General features: G+C 42.0%; 1 protein-coding gene across 3 annotated transcripts in view; it reads left to right on the top strand.

Annotated features, from left to right (window-relative positions):
* The first annotated feature begins 7,465 nt into the window (after positions 1 to 7,465).
* TMEM255B (transmembrane protein 255B) overlaps positions 7,466 to 25,223 on the top strand; it is a 54,259-nt gene continuing 36,501 nt past the window's right edge. For 2 of the 3 annotated variants that reach the window (XM_077343671.1, XM_077343673.1), the window contains exons 1-3: positions 7,466 to 7,593; positions 15,294 to 15,436; positions 20,059 to 20,121. In XM_077343671.1, coding sequence (XP_077199786.1) covers positions 7,533 to 7,593; positions 15,294 to 15,436; positions 20,059 to 20,121 — 267 coding nt within the window. In that variant the 5' untranslated portion in view covers positions 7,466 to 7,532. The remainder of the gene's footprint in view (positions 7,594 to 15,293; positions 15,437 to 20,058; positions 20,122 to 25,223) is intronic. The other variant, XM_077343672.1, reaches the window with a different exon arrangement.

Raw genomic sequence — 25,223 nt, 5'->3', positions numbered from 1 at the left:
ATGTCCGATAGAAAGCACACACGGAAATTTCAGCATGCCTCTCGCTTCTGTCCCACACGACTTTGTGTGTAGCAAATGATATCATTCTGCCTTTTGCTGTGCACGCTGCAGACCATCATGAAGAAACAATTCAAATTTAAGCTTGATTCAGTTTTTCTCTAGATTTTTCTCTAGATTTTAAAAAGGTGGCTAATGAGTCATAAAGTAGTTTATCCCAAAAGTAGCGACAGCAGAATTGGAGTCAAAGAGAGAAATACAAAGTGGCTCTCCGGATAGCCTGGAAACAAGTTGTTTTGAATTTACAAGTAAACTGCTAGCACTGTCTAAAGCCAAGGGGGGCCGTTTGCTGTCTCAAAGCTATCTTGCTTTCCAGACTGTAGTCCAATAATTTTATGGCACAGATTCAGCTTCCTAATAAGGTGGGCATTATGTAGCAACAAGAGATTCCCAGTTCCCAGACTTATGATAACCCTGTAGGGACACTGATACACAGAACAAAATTTTTATATGTAAGATTTAAAATATTTCTGTGCCATAATGGTTGAAAATAGTGGATTGGAGCCAAGGCTCCTTTCTACATGGTGGTGTAGTGGTTAGGAGCAGTGGCTTCTAATCTGGCAAGCTGGGTTTGGTTTCCAGCTCCCCCACACGCAGCCAGCTTGGGGTCATCACAACCCTGATACTGCTCTTCTGACTGAACATTCTTGTCAGAGCTCTGTCAGCCTCAGCCTAACCTACCTCACAGGGTGTCTGTTGTGGGGAGAGGAAAGGCAAGGTGCTTGTAAAGAGGCATTTAAAAACCAACTCTTCTTCTTCTTCTTCTTCTTCTTCTTCTTCTTCTTCTTCTTCTTCTTCTTCTTCTGATGCAACCTACCTAAGATACATAATTTCTACAACTATCCCAAGCATCTCATACTGTGACATAAACAAGTGTTTATCTATAAAGGTTGTGGTCATGACACACCAACACAAAGCTCAAAGAATTCAAATTATTGTGCAAATGCAAGTATAGGTTGCCAAGTACTTGTGTCCAAAAGCAAATAAGAGTTCCCCAAAATATCCCCCAACAATGAAAGCACATTGCAATGATGCAATTAAAATGAGAATCATCTCAGGCTGGCCCACCTTCATTGTCCATCAGTTCAGTCTTAAACAGAGTCACATCCCTCAGAGCCCATGGACCAAAAGGGCACTTAAGGTGGCATATCTTAATATTTTTATGCAGTGGAGACAAAGGCTGCCATGGTTCTTATGAGGTATCTGTAAGTACCCAACAGATGCTGACTTTCAGAAGGTCATCAGAGAAGCCATTAAAACGAACGTGCTCCATTTACAAGGTTGCTGACCGTGGAAGAAGCCAATTGAGTGACATCTGTTATCCTCACAGGCTGTTTCTAAATTAATAGCGGTGAGTCGTTGCCAGTCAACTTTTCTAAATGTCATGGCAACTGTATAGCTTCAGCATTTAATTCTGAGATTTAGAATATAGCCTCTTTCACTGTCCTTTGCAAGCTGTCTGTGTCCCAGTGCCTTCACTTGGCAGATGCCACCTACCCGTGCTTTTTGAACACCCTCTGACTTATGTGGGACTTGTCCACTGAGAGGTCCAGAGCTCCCATGCTCCTCCCGCTATTATAAACCTCTGCTTCTGCATTTGTTATTTATTATTATTATTATTATTGGATTTCTAACCTGCCACTCCCCTGAGGCTCGCGGCGGGTGACAGAATGTAAACCCCCATAAAACCCCGAATACATAAAAACACCTAAAAACAATCCCCAACCCACCCCACCTGATGGCGGCGGAACTATCCGAGAAACCAGAGGTCACTGCAGATGTAGGGGGGGATCTAAAAAGGGGAGGTGTCGGGCTCAACCATAAGCCTGGCAGAAGAGCTCTGTTGTCTCCCAGTGTCCAGCTTACTGCCTTGTGCACCACTGACAGAGTAACCACTTGCCAAGTGACTGCCCCCCCCCCTCCTGTGGCTCCTTTTTAAAGTACAATGCATGGAACAATGGAGGTCCAATGTGGTACAGAGAACTGTGACCAGCATTAGAAGTTATGAAGCATTTGTCGAAAAGAAAATGTCTACACACCTATTCTCAGCACAGCCACAGAATGAGCAAGGAATCCTGAGAGCCGATGGCTTGAGATTATGTTGACCCAGGGTTTGGTGTCTGGCTAGCAGTTTGTGAATTAAAAAAAAACAAGCTTGGAAATCCTGTTTATGGATGAATACCACAACCGTGTACTGCTATTTGTGTCTCAAACCTGTTTGGGGGAGGAACTACAGTTGAACAAAACACTAGAGAAGAGCACAAATCCTGAGGTAAAGCAACAATTCAAAATTAGAATGTATTGTCCTTAGAGACCAAGGAGAAGTGAAGGGGGAGGAGTAATTCAATTTAAAAAGCATCGCCAGACAACCATGGCAGAATCTCTGTTACACAACCTATGAGAAGGTCTGGAGTATAAATCACCATTATCAGTGACCAACGTAGTGTCTCCAGTTCTTTATAAAGTTAACTATTACAGTGGCCCAGTTAAAATTAGAAATGCTGTGAAGGATCACAAAGGTCACCTTCTGGTTTCATCCTTGTGATTTCAGGATATTCAGAATCTGCTGCCTTTGGTGGCTTTCTGTTTCCCTGACGTATGTGGTATCTACAAGCTCTAGAAAAAAACAAAATTTGAGTCTAATGGCACCTTTAAGACCAACAAAGATTTATTCAATGTGTGAGCTTCCTTGGTGGTCCCCCTTCCAAGTATTGACACTGCAAGTATTGGCAAGATTAGGCTGTACCATAGCACTCCACTAAGGATGCCAGCCTCCCAGAAGGACATGGGGGTTCCCCGGAATTACTGTTCATCTCCAGACTAAAGAAATTAGTTCCCATGGAGAAAATGGATGCTTAGGAGAGCAGGCTTTACAGAATTGTGCCCCACTGAGGTCTCTGTCCTTCCCTGGTTCTATCCCCAAATCTCTAGGAGTTTCCCAACCTCAGTTTGGCAGTTCAACACCTTCCCATCCCTTGCCAATCTGAGGAATCTGACAACCCTCCATTTTCACATCAGTTTTTCAGAATAGGATTGCATTAAACACACACACACACAATTCTTCATGTTTGTAGGCTTAAAGTTCCTTGTTGCTCTTATTGTTCTACAGAATGCAAGCTCTTCACAAGACGGTGATTGTATGAATGCAGAATATATAATGACTGGCAATCTTTCTCCTACAGAAGAAAAAAACTGTGCCCAAAGCTATCATTATCAGACCAAACTGAGTGGCTATAATGTGGATAGTGGGATTTTTAAGATAAATTATATACTTAACCAAACAGCCAGAATAGTTGTTATGCATGGTCATTTGCATATGTGCTTCCTTGGGAATTGTGACAAGCACAGTTGATGCAGTTATATATTCTGCAACTTTATCCCCCTCCTTCTTCTCAGTCTTGCCTTCTGAAAAGAATCTCTCACTTGTTCTGGCAAAGCAGGTGATGTAGGATGAGATCAGTTAGCTGTTATCTTTGTAGTCTTTCTCTTTCTCTTTCCCCATGCTTCTGTGCATGATGCAATCTTGTAACCTTTGAAATTATTTATTTCTCTCTTGTCCCTTTAATTTCCCTTTTCCTCCACAGCATAATTTATCTGCAGCAATACGAGATTCTGCTTATACTTGCAGAAAGAAACAAGCCATGCCCCCCCCCACATCTTTTAATGCAGGATCTTTCTAGATCATTATTTAGCAATAAGTATAAAATGCACTATGTGTATATATGATACATTACGTGTAATCCAGATTCCAGCACTAAGACTGTGTTTTTGTTACAGGGGGTATCATATTCTTCCTCCTCTATTACAACGGCAGTTCCATGTTTGGAACTCAATTCCCTGGCAAAAGCAGGGCTGATTTAGATTGGGATCGTGCAGAAAGGGGATTTCAAACTTTTCTCCATTTTTAAGATGGAGCACCAAAGATGAGCTGGCAGCAGAGTGGCAAAACATCTGTTTTCATGATGTAAATGTTTCTTTATTTAGTTTTTACCCTCCCTTTCTGCCTAATGGGGGTGCATAATGGCTTACATTATCCTCAGCCACAAAAAGTGTACAAAATACTAGAATATTATCTGTAGACAAAAGGGTTGCTCCATTTGGGGAAGTCTATAGCCCTCGGTATATACAAGTTTTGATGCATGTACGTAAATGTGTAAAGAAATGAGGAGGAGGGTCATCACAGGGCAATCCAAACTGGGCCCACGTGTCTGTCATTTAAGTTCTTAGCATGGAAGTCTCACTGCCTGTCTAATAACATATGGCCTTTGCAACACGTGATTCAGCCCTAAACCTGTTGTAGGGTTTGTGCTGGGCTGCAGGCACAACTACACCTTTCCACTACACCTTTATATTTTTCAACTACACCTTTATATTCCAGTCAAGTTTATCAATAGCAGCTTTCAGAGCAATGTTCACATTTATCTTATTTTTACTATTCAAAGGTTAGTTTGAATATTCAAATAGTTACCAAAATTATGGAGAAAGGTTCTGATCAAACCCATTGCCTGTCTGCCTTCCAGCAATCTCTGAGTCTTTTGTGCTATACTAGCCTTTTAAAAGGACAAATTGGAGAAGATGAAGAAGCTTTTCCTCAATTACTAACATGATTAGAATCTAGACTTTTCAGTGGTAAAGCTGATGATTTAGAAGTTAACTGAAGATTTTGCAGGACTTCTGTTGAAGATTAAATGAGACCCCTACCTTTAAAACCTAGGATATATCCACAGAGTAACGTTCTGGACACAACACTGGTCTTGCCTAAAGGTTTCTTCTCTTCAGTGGGGCAAAGTCATCCATAGATGGTTAGGTCATGACTCTGCTCGCTCAAGTAGGGCTATTCATATTCAGATTATTTTGAGTGACCTTAATGGGTGACCATGGGCTGACCTTCCAGTTTTTACAAGATCCTCAATACATATATGTATTCATTTTTTGCTTTGCAGTCCAACGTGTTTTTCTTGTTGCTTCTGGGTGGGAAGTAGATGATTTCACCCCACTGAAGAGAAGAAACCTTCAGGTAAAACCAATGTTTCATTCCACTTCAGTGGGGAAAGTCATCCACAGATAGTTAGCTATGCCCAAACTATGCTCCCTAGGTTGGGAAAACAAAAAGCACATGGGCACCATCGGATATTCTGCCACCTGTTGGAGCAAACTTCTGCCAAAGGCTACATCCTCTGAGGGCTGTCCTGTAGTGTCTAACAAGGGTCAAAAGGGACAACCATGTTGCAACTCTACAGATTTCATCCACTGGGTCCCTGGTGGTAACAGCAGTCAATGTAGTTGCCACTCTTAGGGAATGAGCAGTCTTGTAGATGCCCTGCTTCAGTCAGAATACACTGGTGGATAGGACACTGGTCTCCCCAAGTTCCGGGTGCTATGGGAAATGAATAGGGCATCAGACACCCTAAGGCAGCAGTCCCCAAACCGCAGTCCAGGTACGGTACTGGTCCCTGGATCAGTCGGTACTGGGCCGCAGCTCCTCCTCATCCTCCTCCCCGGCTGTTGCCTCAGGGGCTGCCCTGCCACTCTGCTGCCAGCTCATCTTTGGTGCTCTCCAGTGGCTGCCATAACTGGGGCTCCCCTTGGCATGGCACTGTGCAGCTGCTGCTGGCAGTGCCCCCAGCGGGCAGCGGGAAGTGTGAATGATAGTACATGTGTACTTTAAATTGCAGAAGGGAGCTTTGTTTTACTGTTAAGACTTCTGAATTGCTTGTGGAGGGACTTCAGCCAGAGAAGCCTCGCTTATTCGTGTCAGGCGTCGAAAGAATAGCGTTTACAAAAGGTAAAACTTTGGCTCCATTTAAGTTGTGCGGAATGGACTTGACTGTGATCTTGTTCTGCCCTATTGATTGAAGTGGGTCTTGGTAGACATGTGTGGTTATGTATGAGAATATGACAGCTCTGCAGATGAAGTTGGAAAGCCTGCAGGGCTCTCAAGCTGTTCCTTAAGCCAGCTTCATTTATGCTTGGCCTCATCTGAAGACAACAATCCCTGTATAGTACAGCCCCTGCTGCATGCCCCTCAGCCATTCTTGCTGACCTCTCTTGTGATTATCTTCTGGGGATGTAGAAAAGCCATTGCGGCTGCCTTTGGGCTTGGTGGACTATGGTAACGCCCTGTGCCTCTTTAGATCTATCGCCTACTGGTAAGATAAGAGAGTCCATTGCAAAGGCCTGGAGTGAAAGCGATCCAACAGGATCATGTCTGTTGTGGAGATCAGTAGACCCTGGAATAGCTGCCAGATGCATGATGGTGACTGCACTGAAGGCTAGACTTTTCAGACCAATGGTCCAGACTAGCCCTCTTGTCAGATCTTGGAAACTGAGCAGAGATGGCCCTGGTTAGGGGTTGGATGGGAGACCAAGAAAGTCCCGAGTTGCTATGTAGAAGCAGACTAAGGCAAACCACCTCTGAATGCCTCTTGCCTTGAAACCCTGCAGGGTTGACGGAGTTGGTTGTGACCAGATGGCATTTTCCACCACTGGCACTATTTGTTTCATTTACCTTTCTCCCCAATGGAAGCCAGCATAGGATAAGAACAACTCTTGCTGGGTCTCTCGTTTGCCCAAGAAAGGAGCACCAGAGTTGGTCCAAACCCAAGTGTCTGGCAGCAGGCCATCTAAGGTATTTACTTGTTCATTGGGCACTCAATATTGAGAGGTGCTGCTAAACTACAGTTTTTGCCCTGACCTGGTGACTAGTCAAACCTCAGAAGCTCAGCTGGATCAGCCCTGGACGGAGAGTGCCAAGGAAGTCCCAGGGCCTGATGCAGAGGCAGGCAATGGAAAACCATCCTTGCCTCACCTTGAGAACATGGTGACGCTTTCCCCCACCCAGGCGTGCTTTCCATTAATCCCTATGGGCAGGCATGCTTTTCCTTGTTTCTTATGAACAGACGTGCTTTCTATTAACCCCTATGGGCCGGCGTGCTTTTCATTATGGGCAGGCATGCTTTTCCCTGTTTCCTATGGGTAGGGGTGCTTTCCATTATTCCCTCTGGGCAGATTCAAGTGGGTAGCCGTGTTGGTCTAAAGTACCATAACTGAACAAAATCAGAGTCCAGTGGCAACGTTAGGAGATCAGCAAAGATTTATTCAAGGCGTGAGCTTTTGAGTGCAAGCACTCTTCCTCAGATTTCCTCAGGCAAGCTTTCCAGTGTTCCCCATGAGCAGGCGTCCTTTGCCTTGTTTCGTATGGCCAAGCTTGCTTTCCATTATTCCCTATGGGCAGGTATGTATTCTCAATGGGCAACCATGTATTGTCTATGGGCAGTCGCTGTCCCTAGTTTTAGTACGGCCCCTTGAGGTACCGGGGCCAGCGCCACAGCTGCCTTCTGGCTCGCCCTCCCTTCCCCTCTGGCGCCGCCTTTCCCCTGCCTCCGGCGTTTCTCCTCCTCCTCGAGGGCCGGCCGCTCCGCTTGCATGCTGACCACGAGGTCCCGGCGCGGGGAGGCAAGCGGCGCGGCCGGAGGATGCAGCTTTCTGCCGCCACTGCCCCGATGACGGGACCTTTAGCCATGCTGGATCCCTCCGGTAAGTCCTCAGGCGGAAAGGGGCGGGAAAGCGAGCCTCGTTCCCCCTCTGCCGCTCATGCTCGGGAGGACCGGGGCGGGCGAGGAGTTCCTTCCCGAGGGGACAAGCTCCGGGGGTGACGCGCGAGAGTGGGGGGGAGGAGGGGGCGGGTGGTGTCCCCCCCTCAGTGGCAGACAGTCCTCGGACGGGGTCGGGACAATTGTCAGTGGAGGAGGTGTTCACAGCCTCCCTCGCTCGACTTTTCCAATTCCTGCAACCCACTCGGTGCCTGTCACAGCGTCGAAGAATGCGTGCGCGAGAGAGCTGCTGGAGGCAGGAGAAGGCTTTCGCCCCATCTCTTTCTGAGCACGGAAGCTGATATGGCCAAACTGTAGCGAGTGTTTGGGTTTTCTAAGTCACAAAGTGTTTCGACGCCCCGTTTCCCCGCAGCTGATCCTTCTCTTAGTTGATCCTGTGGAAGGAAGGCTCGCCTTTGTTTTTCTTTTGCAACAGTTCAAAGAAGTAAGAGCTCATTCGGTCCTCCTCACGCCTAGATTAACCCCCCCCCCAACCTCCTTCTGGAAGCGCTCCTAGGCAAACCTGGTTGACGCCACTTCCCAGCAAATTGCTTTTGAGGTCTGAGCTCCTTTGCAGTGGTCTGGGGTTCGCTTCCTGACTGCGGGAGGCTCCTTCCTCCATGGTTCAATCAAGCCATGACTTTTTCTGCCCTGAAAGGACTATGGTGCACATAAATCTAAACAGATTTAAAAGGGTTGGGGGAAATTATGTCATGTACTTTGGTGGTAGCAGAAAGCTGACTGCAGTTCAGCTGGTTAAGAAATACAAGGACAGTAATTTTGAAGTGACAATTTAGGCAAATAGTATGAAGAAAACGTCCCTTGTTAAAATTTCTACTGATTGATGGTGGATGTGATCCATAGCTCATTGAAATTTGTAACTTGGATAGAATTTAGACCCTTGTCTGCACATGACAGGGCTGTGACAAAATTTCTGCACAGAACCAGAGCATGCGTTCTACTGAAAACATCTATCCTGCTTCCTTAAGTACGCAGATGCATTTTGTTCTATGTCGCACAGGGTGACCACTGGCTTCTCCTGCACACAGTTTGTACAGTTTTATATGTACTAACAGCCTTTTCAAGAGCATTACTTCACTTGAAGCATACCTCTAACATTGTTTGAGTTCATACAAGTGAGAGAGAGTGCAAACACAAATGGTTCATGTTCCCTCCCATCATGCTTCTACATCTTGTCTAAAGCAAAAAGAGGTGCAAGAGAAAATGTATCTCCCTGGGGAAGAAACATGCATTTCTGGGCTTTAGGATGAGATTCATGAATGTGGGGACAAAGCTCTTCTCCTGTTCTCTTCTCTTTGAAAGCCACACATAGGTTTTCCATCATACCTGTTTCTGTCATTTGCAAACAATTATAATTAATCTCAAAAAGTGTCAGTGCTTCTTGGAATAATTCCTGTAGAAAAAAAAATGCATTCAGCTGAAGCTCAAAATTTCTTATTCACCAGGGCACTGTTTTCAGGGCATGTGAAACAAACATAGCAAAGAGAATATCTTCGAACATGTGCAGAATGCATTTCACTTACTGCTGAGTAAGTTGCAGCACATGTACATATGGAATGTGTAAAAGGTGATTTTAGTAAAAGCTGTAACTTTTTGAGCAGGTTTGTATCTGCCTACCTTTTTAGAAAACGAATGGAGGAAAGTCTGGTAAGTTTTCCAGGAAAGGTCAGTGGTCCCCATACAAAGATATTCCTGTGTTGACTGTTGCTTCTGCAATAAAGTCTCTCTCTCTCTCCACCACCCCCCCTCCCCGCATATAGCAGTCTTCACTTAGGAGATATTCACACACTCCCTGCCTCCAAGATTCTGTGATATGGAATAATGTTTTCCTCCCGGTTTTGCCCTCAGATTCATACAGTTTAGAAGTAAAATACATAAAAATGAATTGGAAGCACTAAAATGTCAGTGGCATTACCTTTTCTTTAGCTTCCTAACTGGGTGAGCAAAGGGACGGTAATCTTGAGTAACTCTGGCTGCTTCATGGCATGATCCAAGGAGTTGTGAAGGGAGGCAACAAAGTTAAAAACACATCTATTTTACAGAATGCCCTGACGTGAATAGCCCAGGCTAGCCCAGTCTTGTCAAATCTTGGAAACTTATAAGCAGAGTATTTGGATTGGAGACTATCCAAGGGATATCAAGCTCATGAGGCAGAGGCAGGCAATGGTAAACCAACTTTGAATGTCTCTTTCCTTGAAAACTTTTTGGGCTGCCATAAGTCATCTGTGATTTGACAGTACTTTCCACCGCCATTTTACAGAGCATTACTTAGAAAATATAAATTTGGATGTGATTGTGGGAAATATTAGGACAGCTGCCCCACTTTCATTTAAAAGACTTATACACTGCTTTTTGACAGACATTCAAAGTGGTTTCCAGATGTATAGATAATGCCAGAAACATTAATCTTTGAGTCCAATAAAAATTCTTCTGCCTGCAAGAAGTCTATGGTGCAGTGGGTCAAGGTTAGTTAAAGAGTAAAAGCTCTATCCATGTGTCCAGTTAAAGCTGCTGTGATATTCATGTGACAACTGGATTTATATTTCCATTTTAGCTTTTCTAAATTACCTCTGATATAGTCTTACTCAGATTTTTCCTGTCCTTGACTGCTCCAGTTTTATCCTCATATATTAATACAAATGAATCACAGAAGAATGGTCAGATATTTTGTTGCTTTTGTGATGTCCATTAAAGCCAATATAAAGTTTTTAAAAAGTGTATTGATTCTTGTTGGTATATAATACCTGCATGATGCACTGGAATCTTACCATGGTATCAGTATATGGCCATAAGATTCCTTGCATCTTCTGTCTTGTATCTACCTGAGTTCAGACAGAAAAGCAGCAAACTATGCTTTTATTTAGTCTGCCCCTTCTCCAGCTGAAATACTTTAAAATTAAACAATGAGATACCAACAAAAGGAGCATCCTGTTACTTTAACCAGTCATTAAATTATTTATTGGAGAAGCAATTGACACCTAAGCAAACTAGTCACAGAGATACTGTGTAGCTAAATTAATAAAGGCATCAAATTGTGGTTTCCCTCATCCTTAAAATTCAACAAACTAGAGAACTGAATGTTTGATATGTACAGAAGAATTAAGCATCGATTCATGATAGAGTTTAGATTGGTAGAGAGTTCTGTCTTTGGGTTTTCAGTAGTAATTAGTTTCTTCATGCTGGACAAGAATTTCAGCTGAGGAAGTAATCACTAAACACAGATCTGACAGTACCTTTAAAATACATTCATTTAAAATACTTGGTTTTGGAAAACAATGCACCATTAATGGGATTAACATGAACAACCCGCTGAAACTGGCTATAGTAATTTTATTTCCTAGCTTCCCATAAAAAAACCATTAAGTATAACCCTTTAAAGATAGATGTAGCAGCTGAGAGAGCACATGTCAAATATGTGCTCTTTATTGGGTCCCATTAAGGACTCTCACTGCTGCATTCTGGACCAGTTGAAGTTTCTGGAGCAGTTTCAAGAACACCCCTGTGTAGAGTAAATTGCTGTAGTCCTGTCTGGAGGTGACTGTTACATAGATCACTGTGGCAATGTCAAATGCTGACATCCAAGGTGCTACTTGCTGTGTCTGCTGAAGATGGTAAAATGCCTGGTGGGCAGTATTTGTGACCTGGATCTCCATTGATAGAGAAGAGTCCAGGGTCACACCCAGGCTCTTGGCGGTGGCCAAATTTGTTAATTGAACTCTGTTAAGAGCCAGGAGTTACATTGACTCATCGGGAACTCATCAACCCAGTCAGAGGACCTCTCTCTTAGCTGGATTCAGCTTCATCCAATAACACTCAAGCCATAGCCCCTAGAGAACTGGCCAATGAATCTGGACGTGTAGATGGATGGCTGTCCATCAACAGATACGTATCACTACTGTCTTCTGTTTGGATCAATAAAACTATACACTGTGGCTGAAAATGGATTTCTCTATGCAACTCTTCCATCTGAATCCCTCTCATGAAAAAGCGTTAGATTGTAATACTGTTAGAGATCACATACCTATCGTTGCCCCTTTACACCTGAACTGATACTCAACAACAAAAATGCCCCACGTTTTAATTTAAAAATGGGACTGCAGTTTAAAAATGGGAGATTTCGTAGTTCTTCCTTCTTTAAAAGTTCTGGAGCCAGCTTTCCTCATTGTTCCATAACAGCTGAGAGGTACAATTCTTCTTCCAACCAACTACTACTACACGAGTTGTCTCTTCTACCATAACTATTGTACTTCTCCTGTATAAATGATATAATCTGCCCAGAACTCTCTCACACAGGCATATATTTTACCATATCTTTCTCTCCCCAATACTGAAGAAGAAGAAGAAAAGGATTTTATACCCCACTTATCTCTACCCAAAGAGATCTCAAAGTGGCTTACAATCATCTTCCCTTCCTTTCCCTTGTGAGGTAGGTGGGGCTGAGAGAACTTCAAGAGAATTGTGACTGGCCCAAGGTTTCTTGTGGAGGAATGGGGAATCACGCATGTTTCTCCAGATTATAGTCTGCTGCTCTAATCACTACATCAGGGGTAGTCAACCTGTGGTCCTCCAGATGTTCATGGACTACAATTCCCATGAGCCCCTGCCAGCATTTGCTGGCAGGGGTTCATGGGAGTTGTAGTCCATGGACATCTGGAGGACCACAGGTTGACTACCCCTGCACTACACCACATTGGTTCAGCGAGCCCCTCGTTTTTCTGTTGTCTGGACAATCCTCACAGAGGATACTAAGAAACTATATTCTCCTCGATTGCAGTGTTCCTAAACCTAGGCCAATTGTGGAAGGGAGAGAAGGCTAGCAATATAATTGTTGTAAAATATCTCTTAAAGGCTTACATCTATTTACATAGTCTTATTGGCCAAGAACAAAGTAACATGCTTTAACTCTCACATTTTGTGTTTATAAATGCACCCTACTTCATTTCCTTTTGTGACTGTTTCAGTAGGATATTGCACTTTATCTGTAAGCAAAGGCAACTCAAGGGAAACCATTGTAGAGATGCTAAACCACATTTGAGAGACAGAGCTGTCTATCTCTCTATGACGCGCTTTAAAGAGTTTATAAATGCCATTGTAAATGATATCTCTTATTGGATAATTTCTTTGGCTATCCAGTTTCCTCCTATAATGACTGGACTACCCAAAGGGCCAAAAGCCTTGAAGGGAATAGATACTCTGGAAATCTCTTTCCATTTCCCCATAGACATGTTTAAATAATTTAAAAGGTATTGTTTACCTGAAAGAGGTGTGGTCATCTGCTTGCCTTACCTGACATCGCAGAGTCTGACACAAAGGATGGTGACTGAATTATGACTCTAGTGAGTGGGAGATTATCTTTTTCTCACACTGTAAAGGTGTTACTTCATTTAAATACATTTGCATTACTAAACAATGAGTATTCAGCTACTTGTGTATTGAATTCCATGTGGATTCAAAGTCTTCCCCAAAAGTCTCTTTAGGGACTTTAAAACTCCATTTTCAGCAGGTTGTGAAATTAGATAAGAGCTTGGTGTATGGGCTGCTGGGTTTTAAATGTTGAGGGATTTTCTGTCATTTAGACCCTTTGGGTGGAGAGTTTGGGTGGAGGAAGCTGGTATTTTATCTTTGTAGTTTAGGGCGGCTGTACTTGTTTGAACAGTGTAAGTTTCCTCATCAAAATAGCTATCATGATATACAATATTGTATGAGGCATGGGTGTCCAGTGAGCAGCTGTGGGCAAAAAAAATCGAGCTGTTCAAATTTAACTTTGCTACAATCGCATCATGAAAAGCGAGCCACTATAAAGAATTTCTGACAAAAGGAAAATAAGTATGAAAAAAGGTTCTAGTACATATAACTCACATTTGAGTCACATCTAAACTTTGTACAGCTAGAATGAAACCTCTAGATTCTAACATTCACAGACAATGTCTCTGATACAGAACTTCTGATTCTGATACAGAACTTCTAAGGGCATATGTTGAATATTTGGTGATTTAACATTTCCCTTATAAAGCCAGTTTTAGAGCATGTTGCACACTGGATGGGGTTCAAGAGAATGGCAGTATAAAAGTAACAGCTCCCTCTTACATTGCCTTGCAGTGGAAGCAAAGCATAATTATAGCTACTTATGTTGTCACAGTATGAAAATGGCATGATTGGAAGACAGGCAAATGTCCAAGTTCTCACAAGAGTTAGTCTCCATCTATTCTTTCCATTTCCCTCTAAACCAGCCTTTCTCAACCTTTTTACTATTGAGAAACCCCTGAAACATTCTTCAGGCTTTGAGAAACCCCAGAAGTGGTGCAATCACGCTCAATGACATTTCTCTCCAAAAGACTGAAGTGGGAATTGAAGGCAGCAAGCATTCTTGAGGTTCAGTCTAGTGTAGCAGTGGATCCTTTTGCATTTTCCCTCCTTATATTGTACTTTTATATGCTATTAGGCTTCTTCTTCTTCTTCTTCTTCTTGTTCAGTCTAGTGCAGTCTTCCTCAACTTTTTTACCATTGAGAAACCCCTGAAATATTCTTCAGTCTTCAAGAAACCCCAGCAGTAGCACAATTGTGCAGAATATGGTTGGGAAACATAGCTGTGGGTATGCTCACCTGGGGCCCCTCCCCTCCCCCCCCTCTCCAGGCCCATCAATGACCATTTTGAGAGGGGGTAGGTAGGTCAACATGACCATATGACCATCTTCAGGACCACTATTATTCGGCAAAATATAGCCGTTTTTTTAATTTGCAGTGTGTAGTTGTAATGGTTCTTTGATTACAGCCAGAACACAACACACTCATCTGTAATCTGCTGGCTTGGGGTTTCTTCAGGTCTTTTCATGAGTACTTGAATGACAATTAAACAATTCTGGTCAATGTAAGTTTTGATTTGGGGCAACTAATGACTTTAGGCTCCAGTAAACTTTTTCTTTTCTTTTTTATGACATTAGTGTATGTTGTATTAATTCTATACTTACATTAAAGCTGAACTTGACCCATGCACTCCAAGTTTATTTATTTATTTATATTTTAATTTATACTCCTCTCAATGTTGTCGGCCTGGGGCGGTAAAAGAATAAAATACAACAATTGCCATAAAAAACCCTTCAATCAATCCCCAGTAAATGCCCTGGAATTCTTCCCTGGAATCTCTGGAATTCTTAATCTGAATAAGTATAATTGAAGAGAATAAAAGTGATACTTTCCTTTTCAGAGGGCTAATCTGGTGGTGACAGATTCTCTTTGGGATGGTGCACCAAGACTGGAAAGATCAACTTCTTGAGGTTTAGCATGACATGAATCTTGGGTCAGTTGGATAAATCCCACATTCCTGTGATAAAACAGAGGCATCAGTGGCCACAAGCTTATTTCTGAGTTCTTAAACATTTCTGTAACTGAATGTGGTCAACCGGCTTGCACATTATAGCATACTGTGAGATACCTTCTAGGTATCCAAAATCTGAAGGAAATAAATTCCATAATAATACTGCCCTCCTGTCCAAGACTGCCTGGGTAAGTGGACTGTTAAATAAAGTAACAAATGTAATACTAACTATGAAGACAGCAAACTTACTGTCTTAGAATTGTTAACTTTTATATGTTATCTGTATATTTATTTATGTTTGTATGTAGGGAACTTCGCAAAAAGGAAGAAAACCTCTCTTTGGTTCACTATTGCTTTGTTGGTCGTATCTACTTTCATACTGACCATCGGCCTTGCAGCTACCACAAGAACAGAGAATGTAACCGTGGGAGGCTATTACCCAGGAATAATCGTAAGTGAAGTAGAAATTATGTTTCATGCACTCCAGTATCCATTATGCTATGCTATGAATTAGATCAGGGGTCCCTGATTTTGTCGAATCTGAGAATATATAGTGTGTATCCCAACAAAATTACTGGAATGGAGGTTACCATGGTGGTGGAATCCAGTCACAAAAGCCCTGTGAGGTTCTACAAAATGTGAATAGGTTCCAAGCCAAGCATCCTTCTGTGATGGAAGCGGCTGGGTCCAAATGGATGAACCCTGAAAACATAAAAAGGGATACTTCATGGGCTAAAGCAAGTTCCTACTCTACTGGAGGAAAGTCAGTAATGATTCAGCTTTGAGGAAGAGATTCTTCATGGGAGAAATAAGTCAGTGCCAGGAAATACATTGGAAGACACCATAGTATCCATGGATATCACGCTGGATGAACAGAAACAATTGTAAATCAGTTGGGGTACTTCATCTGCATCCATGTTTCTGGCTGTGATGTCAATGTGACATCATGTTTTGTGGTCTATGGTCTGTGTTCCAAGAGCAGGTATTGTGAAAATTGAGGGAAATTGCTCTGTTGTTAATGGGTGTGAACACTTGTGCATGAAGAAAATACACAGAGAGTACACGTTTTGAAGGTGAGATGTCCATATGCAAACTGAGGTCAGAGTTTGCATATGGACCATTCAGGGCAGGTTGGATGACTGCAGACCATGCTAGAAATATCAGGAGGAATGTTGTGGCATCAGCTGCATTTCCCCCCTCATGAGTAATATTTAATAGGGAGAGCCTAAGTGACAATTATTTCCCACTGTAGTTAACAAAAATAGATTTATGGTACATTAATTATAAAATGAGCTCAAGTTAATCTATCTGTGCTGTAAGATAATTTATTTTTTACAGCATCGTGCTGTGATTGAAGATGTTTTGATCCCTAGGAAAAGAAAATTAACCAAGAAATGAAACAATTCTGTAAACCTCCCATATATTTTAGGTGCTTCATTTAATTAGTGAATGTTCATTTTTGTTAATGTTATTTGTTAATAGTTATTATGGTTACCATAATATTTGATCCTGCATATGAAACCTGTGCATACAGCTCAGGTAGCTTGGAGCAATCTTTTTTTACTTAAAATTCCAGGCTGTGCATAAACATTTAAATGCATTTCATTTTTTCCCCTGTAATGTACAAAAACAAGCAACTGTGTTTAGGTAACCTGGTTTGGTTCTGTCGTCTTTGCAGACTTCTAGATCTAGTAATTAAGAACGCTTTACTGGTTTACATAGTATGGAATGCTCTGTTATCCATATATGTCTTCAGTTTGCCAAGATAGATCTAAAATTTTATGGTACAATAGTTCTGAGCAGTTGCCCTTGGAAGAGGAAAGATAAATTGAAAGAAAAGAATAGCTCTCCCCTTTGGCTTCCTTTATCCATCATGGCCAATTTCAAGCCTGGATACAAAAGAAATTAGACATATATTAATTATTGAATAATGGACAAATCCTGTCTATGGGTCAGGTGAAAGTAGAAGATATCCATGTTCAGAGATTGCTAAACCAAAAGGGTTTTAAAAATGCAGCTTTTGGAAGTCAGTGATCCTTGTAATTTCTTATATAAAGTAGGGATCCTAAAGTAGGGATCCAAGATAAGTGATCAATCCACACCATTCGGATGTAACTAGACATCATCTGTAGTACATAAGGGCTGTTCCAGCTGCTGATCTTTGGAAGGGGGCATTATTGTCTCTTCTTGCCCTTCTGCATGATTATGGAGTCTGATAGGGAGAGGTCAAGTAGACTGAGGGAAGGAGTTCTGTTCTCTCTCCTGCAGAAAAGTTGGCTATTTATGGAGCCCAAGAAGAATAGGTTATTTGTAGGCTAATAGATATTTGTATGATCTTTATAAGTGGCCTCCACTTATAAGCAGAGTTACATCCCTCCAAGACAGTCAAAGTCAATGGGCTTAGAAGGGTATAACTCTGCTTAAGGTGCTCGTCTGGTTCCCAGATAGCATCCCAGCATGCAGAGTCACAATTTGTCCTGTCTATGGAATTGCTGCCATTGTGTTTTTTTTTTCACTTTTGCTACACTGACCATGACCAGAAAGTTTGTGGCAGTAGTTGTTTAAAAGCTTCCTGAACTGCCAAAGAAACAAAGTAAACATCATGATGATATAAATAGCATTTGTATTTGTTTCCCTGTTGGGAACTAAAAGCCTGAGAATTACTATTTGTGCATGATTTTATGGTGAACATACCACTGAGATATAACTAGACATTTTGACAGAAATGCACACTTTACATCCTAGATTTATCATGGTACTAATCCATCTGTTTAAAATCAGAAAGAACACATGTACTATTATTCACACAACCAATTGTAAATGTAGATAACATGAATTTATACATCCACAATTGGATGCCTGAAAAGGGCTTGTGATAGTGAGACTGAATTCCCTTTAGTTTACAGGAAAAGCAAAAATATTTGACTTGCTAAAGCCCTTTGCCTCATTCTCAGTCTTCTAAGTGTGGGTAGACTATCAGGATCATGCAAAGCCTTGTATCATCTCCTTTGTCCTTTCTTTGTGAACTAACTTTCCCCTTTGTTGTTCACGATAACTATAGAAGAAGAAGAAGAGTTGGTTCTTATATGCCACTTTTCTCTACCCGAAGGAGGCTCAAAGCGCCTTACAGTCACATTCGCTTTCCTCTCCCTGTGAGGTGGGTGAGGTTGAGAGAGCCCTGATATCACTGTTCGGTCAAAACAGCTTTATCAGTGCTGTGATGAGCCCAAGGTCACCCACCTGGCTGCATGTGGGGGAGTGCAGAATGGAACCTGGCATACCAGATTAGTAGTCCGTACTCCTAACCACTACACCAAACTGGCTCTCTATAATGTAGAATTATATCCTATGCTCAGATGAAAACTTGATAGCCTTGCAAACTCTTATTAATATTAATCTAACCATGGTGACAGCTGAGCCATAGGATCGCCAAGAGTCAGACTCAACTGAATGGCTAACATCATCAACCTTGGTCAGCAGCATTTACAGTGCAGAGAACATAGCATTGTAGCTGAGATGGACCCAACCATGGATGAGTTCTTGAACTAACTGTATAATCCATTTAAAAAATATATTTTTTTATTAAGATGAAAGATAGAAATATAAAGTAATACCGAAGGAAAAGATTAAAGAGTATATGACAGATGTAATGCATAGTAGAACATAAATTTTATTGAAACCATCAAATTATGTCATACATCTGAATAGAATATGTCTCCACGGCACAAATATTTTCCCTAATACAGATAATATTTATCATTATATAACAATCAAAAGGAAAGAAATAGTGATCTGCTTATTAATTCTGTTTATCCACAAATTCTAAAAAGAAGTCCCAGCAGTCATGAAATTCCTCTAACATTCTATGTCCTTAATTAGGTAAGTTTGCCATTACAGCAAATTCTCTAATCTTTATTTTTATTTATTTATTTTTAAATTTATATACCACTGCTTCCCAACTGGTCTTGCGGCGGTTCACTCGATAAAACATAAATACAGTAAGACCCAATTAAAGCTACCCAGTTAAACAATTAAACAACAACAAGGCAGCAGTGGTCACATCCTCTATAGCCAAACCTATCCCACCTCATTCAGCCAGAGGCCACGTCCTCTTACAGTGAGGGTGGGAGCCGGTCTGATGGACTTTGGGGATCCTGACTTGGAATGTCGGGACTTTGCTCTGGTCTCAACCGTACGCCTGGCAGAAGAGCTCTGTCTTGCATAATCCTGATCTACTGAACAATGATTAAGAAACAGTGGACAGGATGCAGGCTAAATTTTTCATTAAAATGGAACGTTCCTGTCTCTTTCTTCCAACCACAGCCCACTACTTTACAAAATCTGCTGCTCCTGAGGGATGAGATGAGGAGATCTTGTAGCAGGACGGGGAATAGGTCAGAATTACTATTTTGGGTTGGATTCAACCTATTAAAAGAGGCTCTTGACTAATAAAAGTATGGCACTTTGCTCATGCCTGTTCCGCACTGGCGGCACCATGCCGGGATGCTGACGGGTGTTTGGGATGGGGCACTTTTCCCCACCTCTTCCTCAATCCAGACAGGGGAGCATTTTCCCCATTGGGTCTTCCCTGTATTTGTGCCTCCAGACAATGCAGCCGGAGCAGAGAGGTTCCATCGTCTTTGCGGTGGTACAGGGCATTTTTTAAAATTGTGGGATTGTGTTACAGTGGCATTGACTGGGCATTTTCAGTCCCTTCTGGGACACCATAGTCTAGGGAGGAGCCGGACCTGGATGGCCCAACTCTTCCCCTGCCACACAGGTCTGCCCTGACATAGACCCCATTGGCACCCAGGGCAAAAAGAGAATGCGGATATATCTGCATTCCTTTGCTGCAGGGCTACAGAAGGCCTGAGTCAGGCAAGGCCTATGCCAGGCCTGAGCTGGTGCCATCTGGAAGTGTGCATTAGCCCCACAATCAGATGAACGCTGGCCTGGGCCTTAGTGATTGTGCAGAAAAGGTATCACTGTCTTTTTCTGTATACCGAAAATTAATTGTATCTTGTATGAAAGAGCCAATATAACCTATTTTTCTTGGTTTGTTGTTTGCCATAGCTTGGCTTTGGATCCTTCCTAGGGATTATTGGTATCCATCTGGTAGAGAATCGGAAACAAATGGTAAGCAAGCTATACATTTAAATCCTGTTTTTAAAATCTAAATAGGCTTAATTTAAATAAAAAGGAGGAAATGTACAATCCACTTATTAGTGAAGGTAGCCCTGAATATAATCCTGAAATGCATCCGTTTTTCATAGCAGTTCCTGGTGATATTCAGAAAAGGTTAAAATCAGTAAAAGGTACAAGATTCTGCTCACCATTTTCTCTCAGACTAACCTCCCTCACAGAGTTATTGTGAGGCAAAAATGAGCAAGGAAGATGTATGTCATTCTGAACTCCTTGGAGGAAGGGTGGATTAAAATATATAGTTGGCATCTCAAATATTATACAGTTTTTTTCTTGCCAGGTAGTTTTGGTGGGTAAGTTGTCTGAGGACCTAAAAATGTGCCTGTAAATAACTAAAACTACAATCCTTGGCTCTTGTGGCGCAGAGTGGTAAGGCAGCCGACATGCAGTCTGAAGCAGACATGCTGTCCCCATGATGTTCTGATGGATAAATTGAAGGACTGCAATCTGGATTTTCAGATAGTCAGGTGGATAGGGAATTGGTTAGAGAACCACACTCAAAGAATTGTTGTCAATGGTATTTCATCAGACTGAAGGGAGGTGAATAGCGGGGTACCTCAGGGCTCGGTGCTCGGTCTGATACTTTTTAACATATTTATTAATGATCTAGACAAGGGGGTGGAGGGACTACTCATCAAGTTTGCAGATGACACCAAATTGGGAGGACTGGCAAATACTCCAGAAGATAGAGACAGAGTTCAACGAGATCTGAACACAATGGAAAAATGAGTAAATGAGAACAAGATGCAATTTAATAAAGATAAGTGTAAAGTTCTGCATCTGGGTCAGAAAAATGAAAAGCATGCCTACAGGATGGGGGATACGCTTCTAGGTAGCACTGTGTGTGAACGAGACTTTGGGGTACTTGTGGATTGTAAGCTAAACATGAGCAGGCATTGTGATGCAGCGGTAAAAAAGGCAAATGCTATTTTGGGCTGTATCAACAGGGGCATCACATCAAAATCACAAGATGTCATAGTCCCATTGTATATGGCACTGGTCAGACCACACCTGGAGTACTGTGCGCAGTTCTGGAGGCCTCACTTCAAGAAGGACGTGGATAAAATTGAAAGGGTACAGAGGAGAGCGACAAAGATGATCGGGGGCCAAGGGACCAAGGCCTATGAAGATAGGCTGAGGGACTTGGGAATGTTCAGCCTGGAGAAAAGGAGGTTGAGAGGGGACATGACAGTCCTCTTTAAGTATTTGAAAGGTTGTCAGTTGGAGGAGGGCAGGATGCTGTTCCCGTTGGCTGCAGAGGAAAGGACGCACAGTAATGGGTTTAAACTACAAGTACAACAATATAGGCTAGATATCAGGAAAAAACTTTTCACAGTCAGAGTAGTTCAGCGGTGGAATAGGCTGCCTAAGGAGGTGGTGAGCTCCCCCTCAATGGCAGTCTTCAAGCAAAGGTTGGATACACACTTTTCTTGGATGCTTTAGGATGCTTTGGGCTGATCCTGCATTGAGCAGGGGGTTGGACTAGATGGCCTGTATGGCCCCTTCCAACTCTATGATTCTATGATTCTAAGCTCTGACCATGAGGCTGGGAGTTCGATCTCAGTAGCCGGCTCAAGGTTGACTCACTCTTCCATGCTTCTGAGGTCGGTAAAATGAGTACCCAGCTTGCTGGGGGGTAAACGGTAATGACTGGGGAAGGCACTGGCAAACCACCCCGTATTGAGTGTGCCATGAAAACTCTAGAGGATGTCACCCTAAGGGTCAGACATGACCCGGTGCTTGCACAGGGAATACCTTTACCTTTACCTTTACCTTTACAATCCTTGGCACAGTTACACCACTGAATGCTGTGAGTTGTACTTATGAGAAAACATATTCAGAATTGGGCTGCATGGTTTATTAGAATACTTCCTCTACTTGTTTCTGTGCAGAAGGTACATATGCATTACTGATGATCAATTTACTTTTGATTTGTTTCTTGCACTCAATAAGAAATCAGATTACTCAAAAGATGCAAAAGAAAATCTAATGACATTTGGTCATAGCAGCTCAACCACTTGAGTGGGGGTGGCTTGGCTCAGAGGGTGGGTCTTGAGACACTGCTGTTCCATACTTGGTCAGCTGGTCAGAGTGTGGGTGGGATACTTAGAATGAAAAGCAGAACCCATAAACTTTGTGTGCCAAGCAGTGGCCAGCTAGGTGATTGCATGTTTTGAAGTGGAAGGCGTACTCAATGTGATTTTTACTGGAAGCCTCTTTAGGTGTCTGGTGGAAGTTTTGGCATGGGTGGGAAGGCTTGGTGTAGCCTATCACAGCAAGGATCACAAGGACCAGCAGGGTAGGGGATAACACTGTGCCTCCTCTCCTAAGAGTTCTTGCAAGCCCCCCCCCCTGTCAGGTCATAACCACCAACCATTAAAATAATCCATAAAAACAGAGGCCTGCACAGGCATCAAACAGCAGAATGTACCTTCATCTTTATTAACTCCAAAGTTCAAATTAAGAAGTAAAACAAAAAACCCAAACAATGGCAAGACATTTGTCTTGGCCTTTTAATAATCTGATTATTTAAGCATTACAGGGATGGTTTTAGCTTCCTTCTTATGGCTGCCTTTGTTGACCTCAACAGGGAATGTAGTTAAAGCCACGAAATGTGCTCATCTCAATTTAATCAATAAAGGAGCATCTGTGAATGGAACTCCTTGGCTGATAGGCAGCTGCAGTGCCTTGGCTGGTGTTCCGTACTCTTATATAGATTTATAATTTTATTATTTTTTTCTTTAATGGCAGGTGGGTGTTTCTTGATTATATTTTTGGTAGGCTTAACTTGTAATCATGCTTAACCAAGGGGAGTATCAAGTAGCACAGCATGACTGTTGAAATGTTGCTTTCTAACATTGGTTGCAAATTGTGTTTCTCTGTTCCATACCACAGTCTTTCTTATTTTTTGGCATCGCAGAATCAGCTCCACTAAGATGTCAGAGGCTGGCTTGAGACTAAAAGCCTGTTCATTTAAGTGAAGACAACTAACATGAAATAATCTTCTTGCTCATATGAATTGAAGTACTGCAATGTTTTAGGTCACAGAAAAAAGGGTGCAATCCTGTGAACTGCTCGTTACATTCCTAGACCACTCACACGAGCCATGTTTTCAGGCATTTCTTGTTGGAATCAACTTGCCACTGATTTTACAAAATCACAGGGACGATATTGAGTTGAAGGCCATTAAGCTCACAGAGCATCCCTCTCTTTACTCCAAGACTCATTCACATATAATTTTCCTATAGATCAAATCTGTATATCTTGTGACATTCCCAGCTGAATGCAGATTGCCAGTATTTCTTGGAGCCCTTTCAAATGATTGATAATATTAGTGTGCTGACAGAAAGCAAAAACATGATTTTGGTGGACTGTCAAGTCAAGTTTATTCATGGTCATTGACCAGTAAATATGAAGTTAAAAGCAGTGATACAAAAGGATTAAAATCAAGTCAATCCTCTACATTAGAATCCAAATTTAAAATTTTTGAGGGCTTTCACACTGTACTATTGAGTCACCCAGTAATTAAAATCTGCAGAATATATGCAGGGAATCTTTGGTGGACTGTCTTGCACTCATGGTTGGTGTTTGACCATGGTGGGTTCTAAGGTGTGAATGCTCGTCTTAAGGAGAAACACAAAATCCTCTCTGCCCACCTAATATGTTTAACAGGGAAAAAATTCTTTCATGATCCTGTTATATCGAACAGACTTTGAATGGAAAACAAAACAGACCTACTGAACCTCCCTAAAATATGATTTTATAGGCAAGTGTGAGGGTAAATTAACAAAATGGTAATTAGATACCAGAGATAAATGGGGGGAAAACAACAATTTTGATTTGTTTGTGTTCACTTGAGATTGAATTGTATGAGAAATATCTTGAGTTCAATAAATATGTCTCCATTAAGAGAATCATGGGTGACTAGATAATCAATTGTTGACAACAGTTAGTTGAGATCTTGCCTTTCTGCCCCCTGCCTTTCCTCTCAAGCCTGGAAGCATCTTAGGGCATCAGCTTCTTTGAAGTAGAACATTTGGCTGTTCCTGTTCACAAAGCAGAGAAAAGCATATATATATATATACCATTCCAAATGACAGTGCATTATACTGGTCATAGTTACATATAATCTACTTGTTCAAATCAATTATTCCAATTGATATAAATTAAAATACAGAGGACATTTGGCCTCTTTGAGGGATTACTGAGAACGTAGGTTAGCATATATAGTGAGGTTAAGAAACCAATTACTTTCTTAAGTTACAGTAAAGGTAAAGGTATCCCCTGTGCAAGCACTGGGTCATGTCTGACCCTTGGGGTGATGCCCTCCAGCGTTTTCATGGCAGACTCAACATGGGGTGGTTTGACGGTGCCTTCCCCAGTCATTACTGTTTACTCCCCAGCAAGCTGGGTACTCATTTTACTGACCTCGGAAGGATGGAAGGCTGAGTCCACCTTGAGCCGGCTGCTGGGATTGAACTCCCAGCCTCATGGCAGAACTTTCAGACTGCATGTCTGCTCTCTTACCACTCTGCGCCACAAGAGGCTCCTAAGTTACAGTACAATCTATTTATTCAAATCGGTTATCCCAAATAAGAGATAAATTAAAATGCAGAGGACATTAGGTCTTTCTGAGAGCTTGTCAAGAATATGACAGATATATGACATTGTATTCTCATAAAGGTGAGGTGTGTAAAGAAACAATTTGATGTAATAATTGTTTAGGAATTCCCAAATGGTTTAATTTGATCCAAAGACTGCTGTGTGAGATGATATCAAATGCCTCTCTAAAATCTATAAAAACAGTAAACATTTTCCCCTTGGGATGTGAGGAATATTTCTCAACAAGAAAGGAGAACACATATGTATGATATATAGTACATGAGCCCTTTTAAAAGGCAGTTTGTTCTGGACCTAGTATTGAAAAATTGTCACTCCAGTGCTGAGGTGCTAGATATAAATGGGCTGCATACAGCTTTCCTGTTACATATTGGTCTAAAATTGCCTAGAGAATGATGTGGGGACAATAAATGCTT

Source organism: Paroedura picta, chromosome 6 (genome assembly GCF_049243985.1).
Source record: "Paroedura picta isolate Pp20150507F chromosome 6, Ppicta_v3.0, whole genome shotgun sequence".
Classification (NCBI taxonomy): Eukaryota; Metazoa; Chordata; class Lepidosauria; order Squamata; family Gekkonidae; genus Paroedura; species Paroedura picta.
The sequence above is the reverse complement of the archived record's forward strand: the minus strand, read 5'-3'. Positions and strand labels throughout refer to the sequence as shown.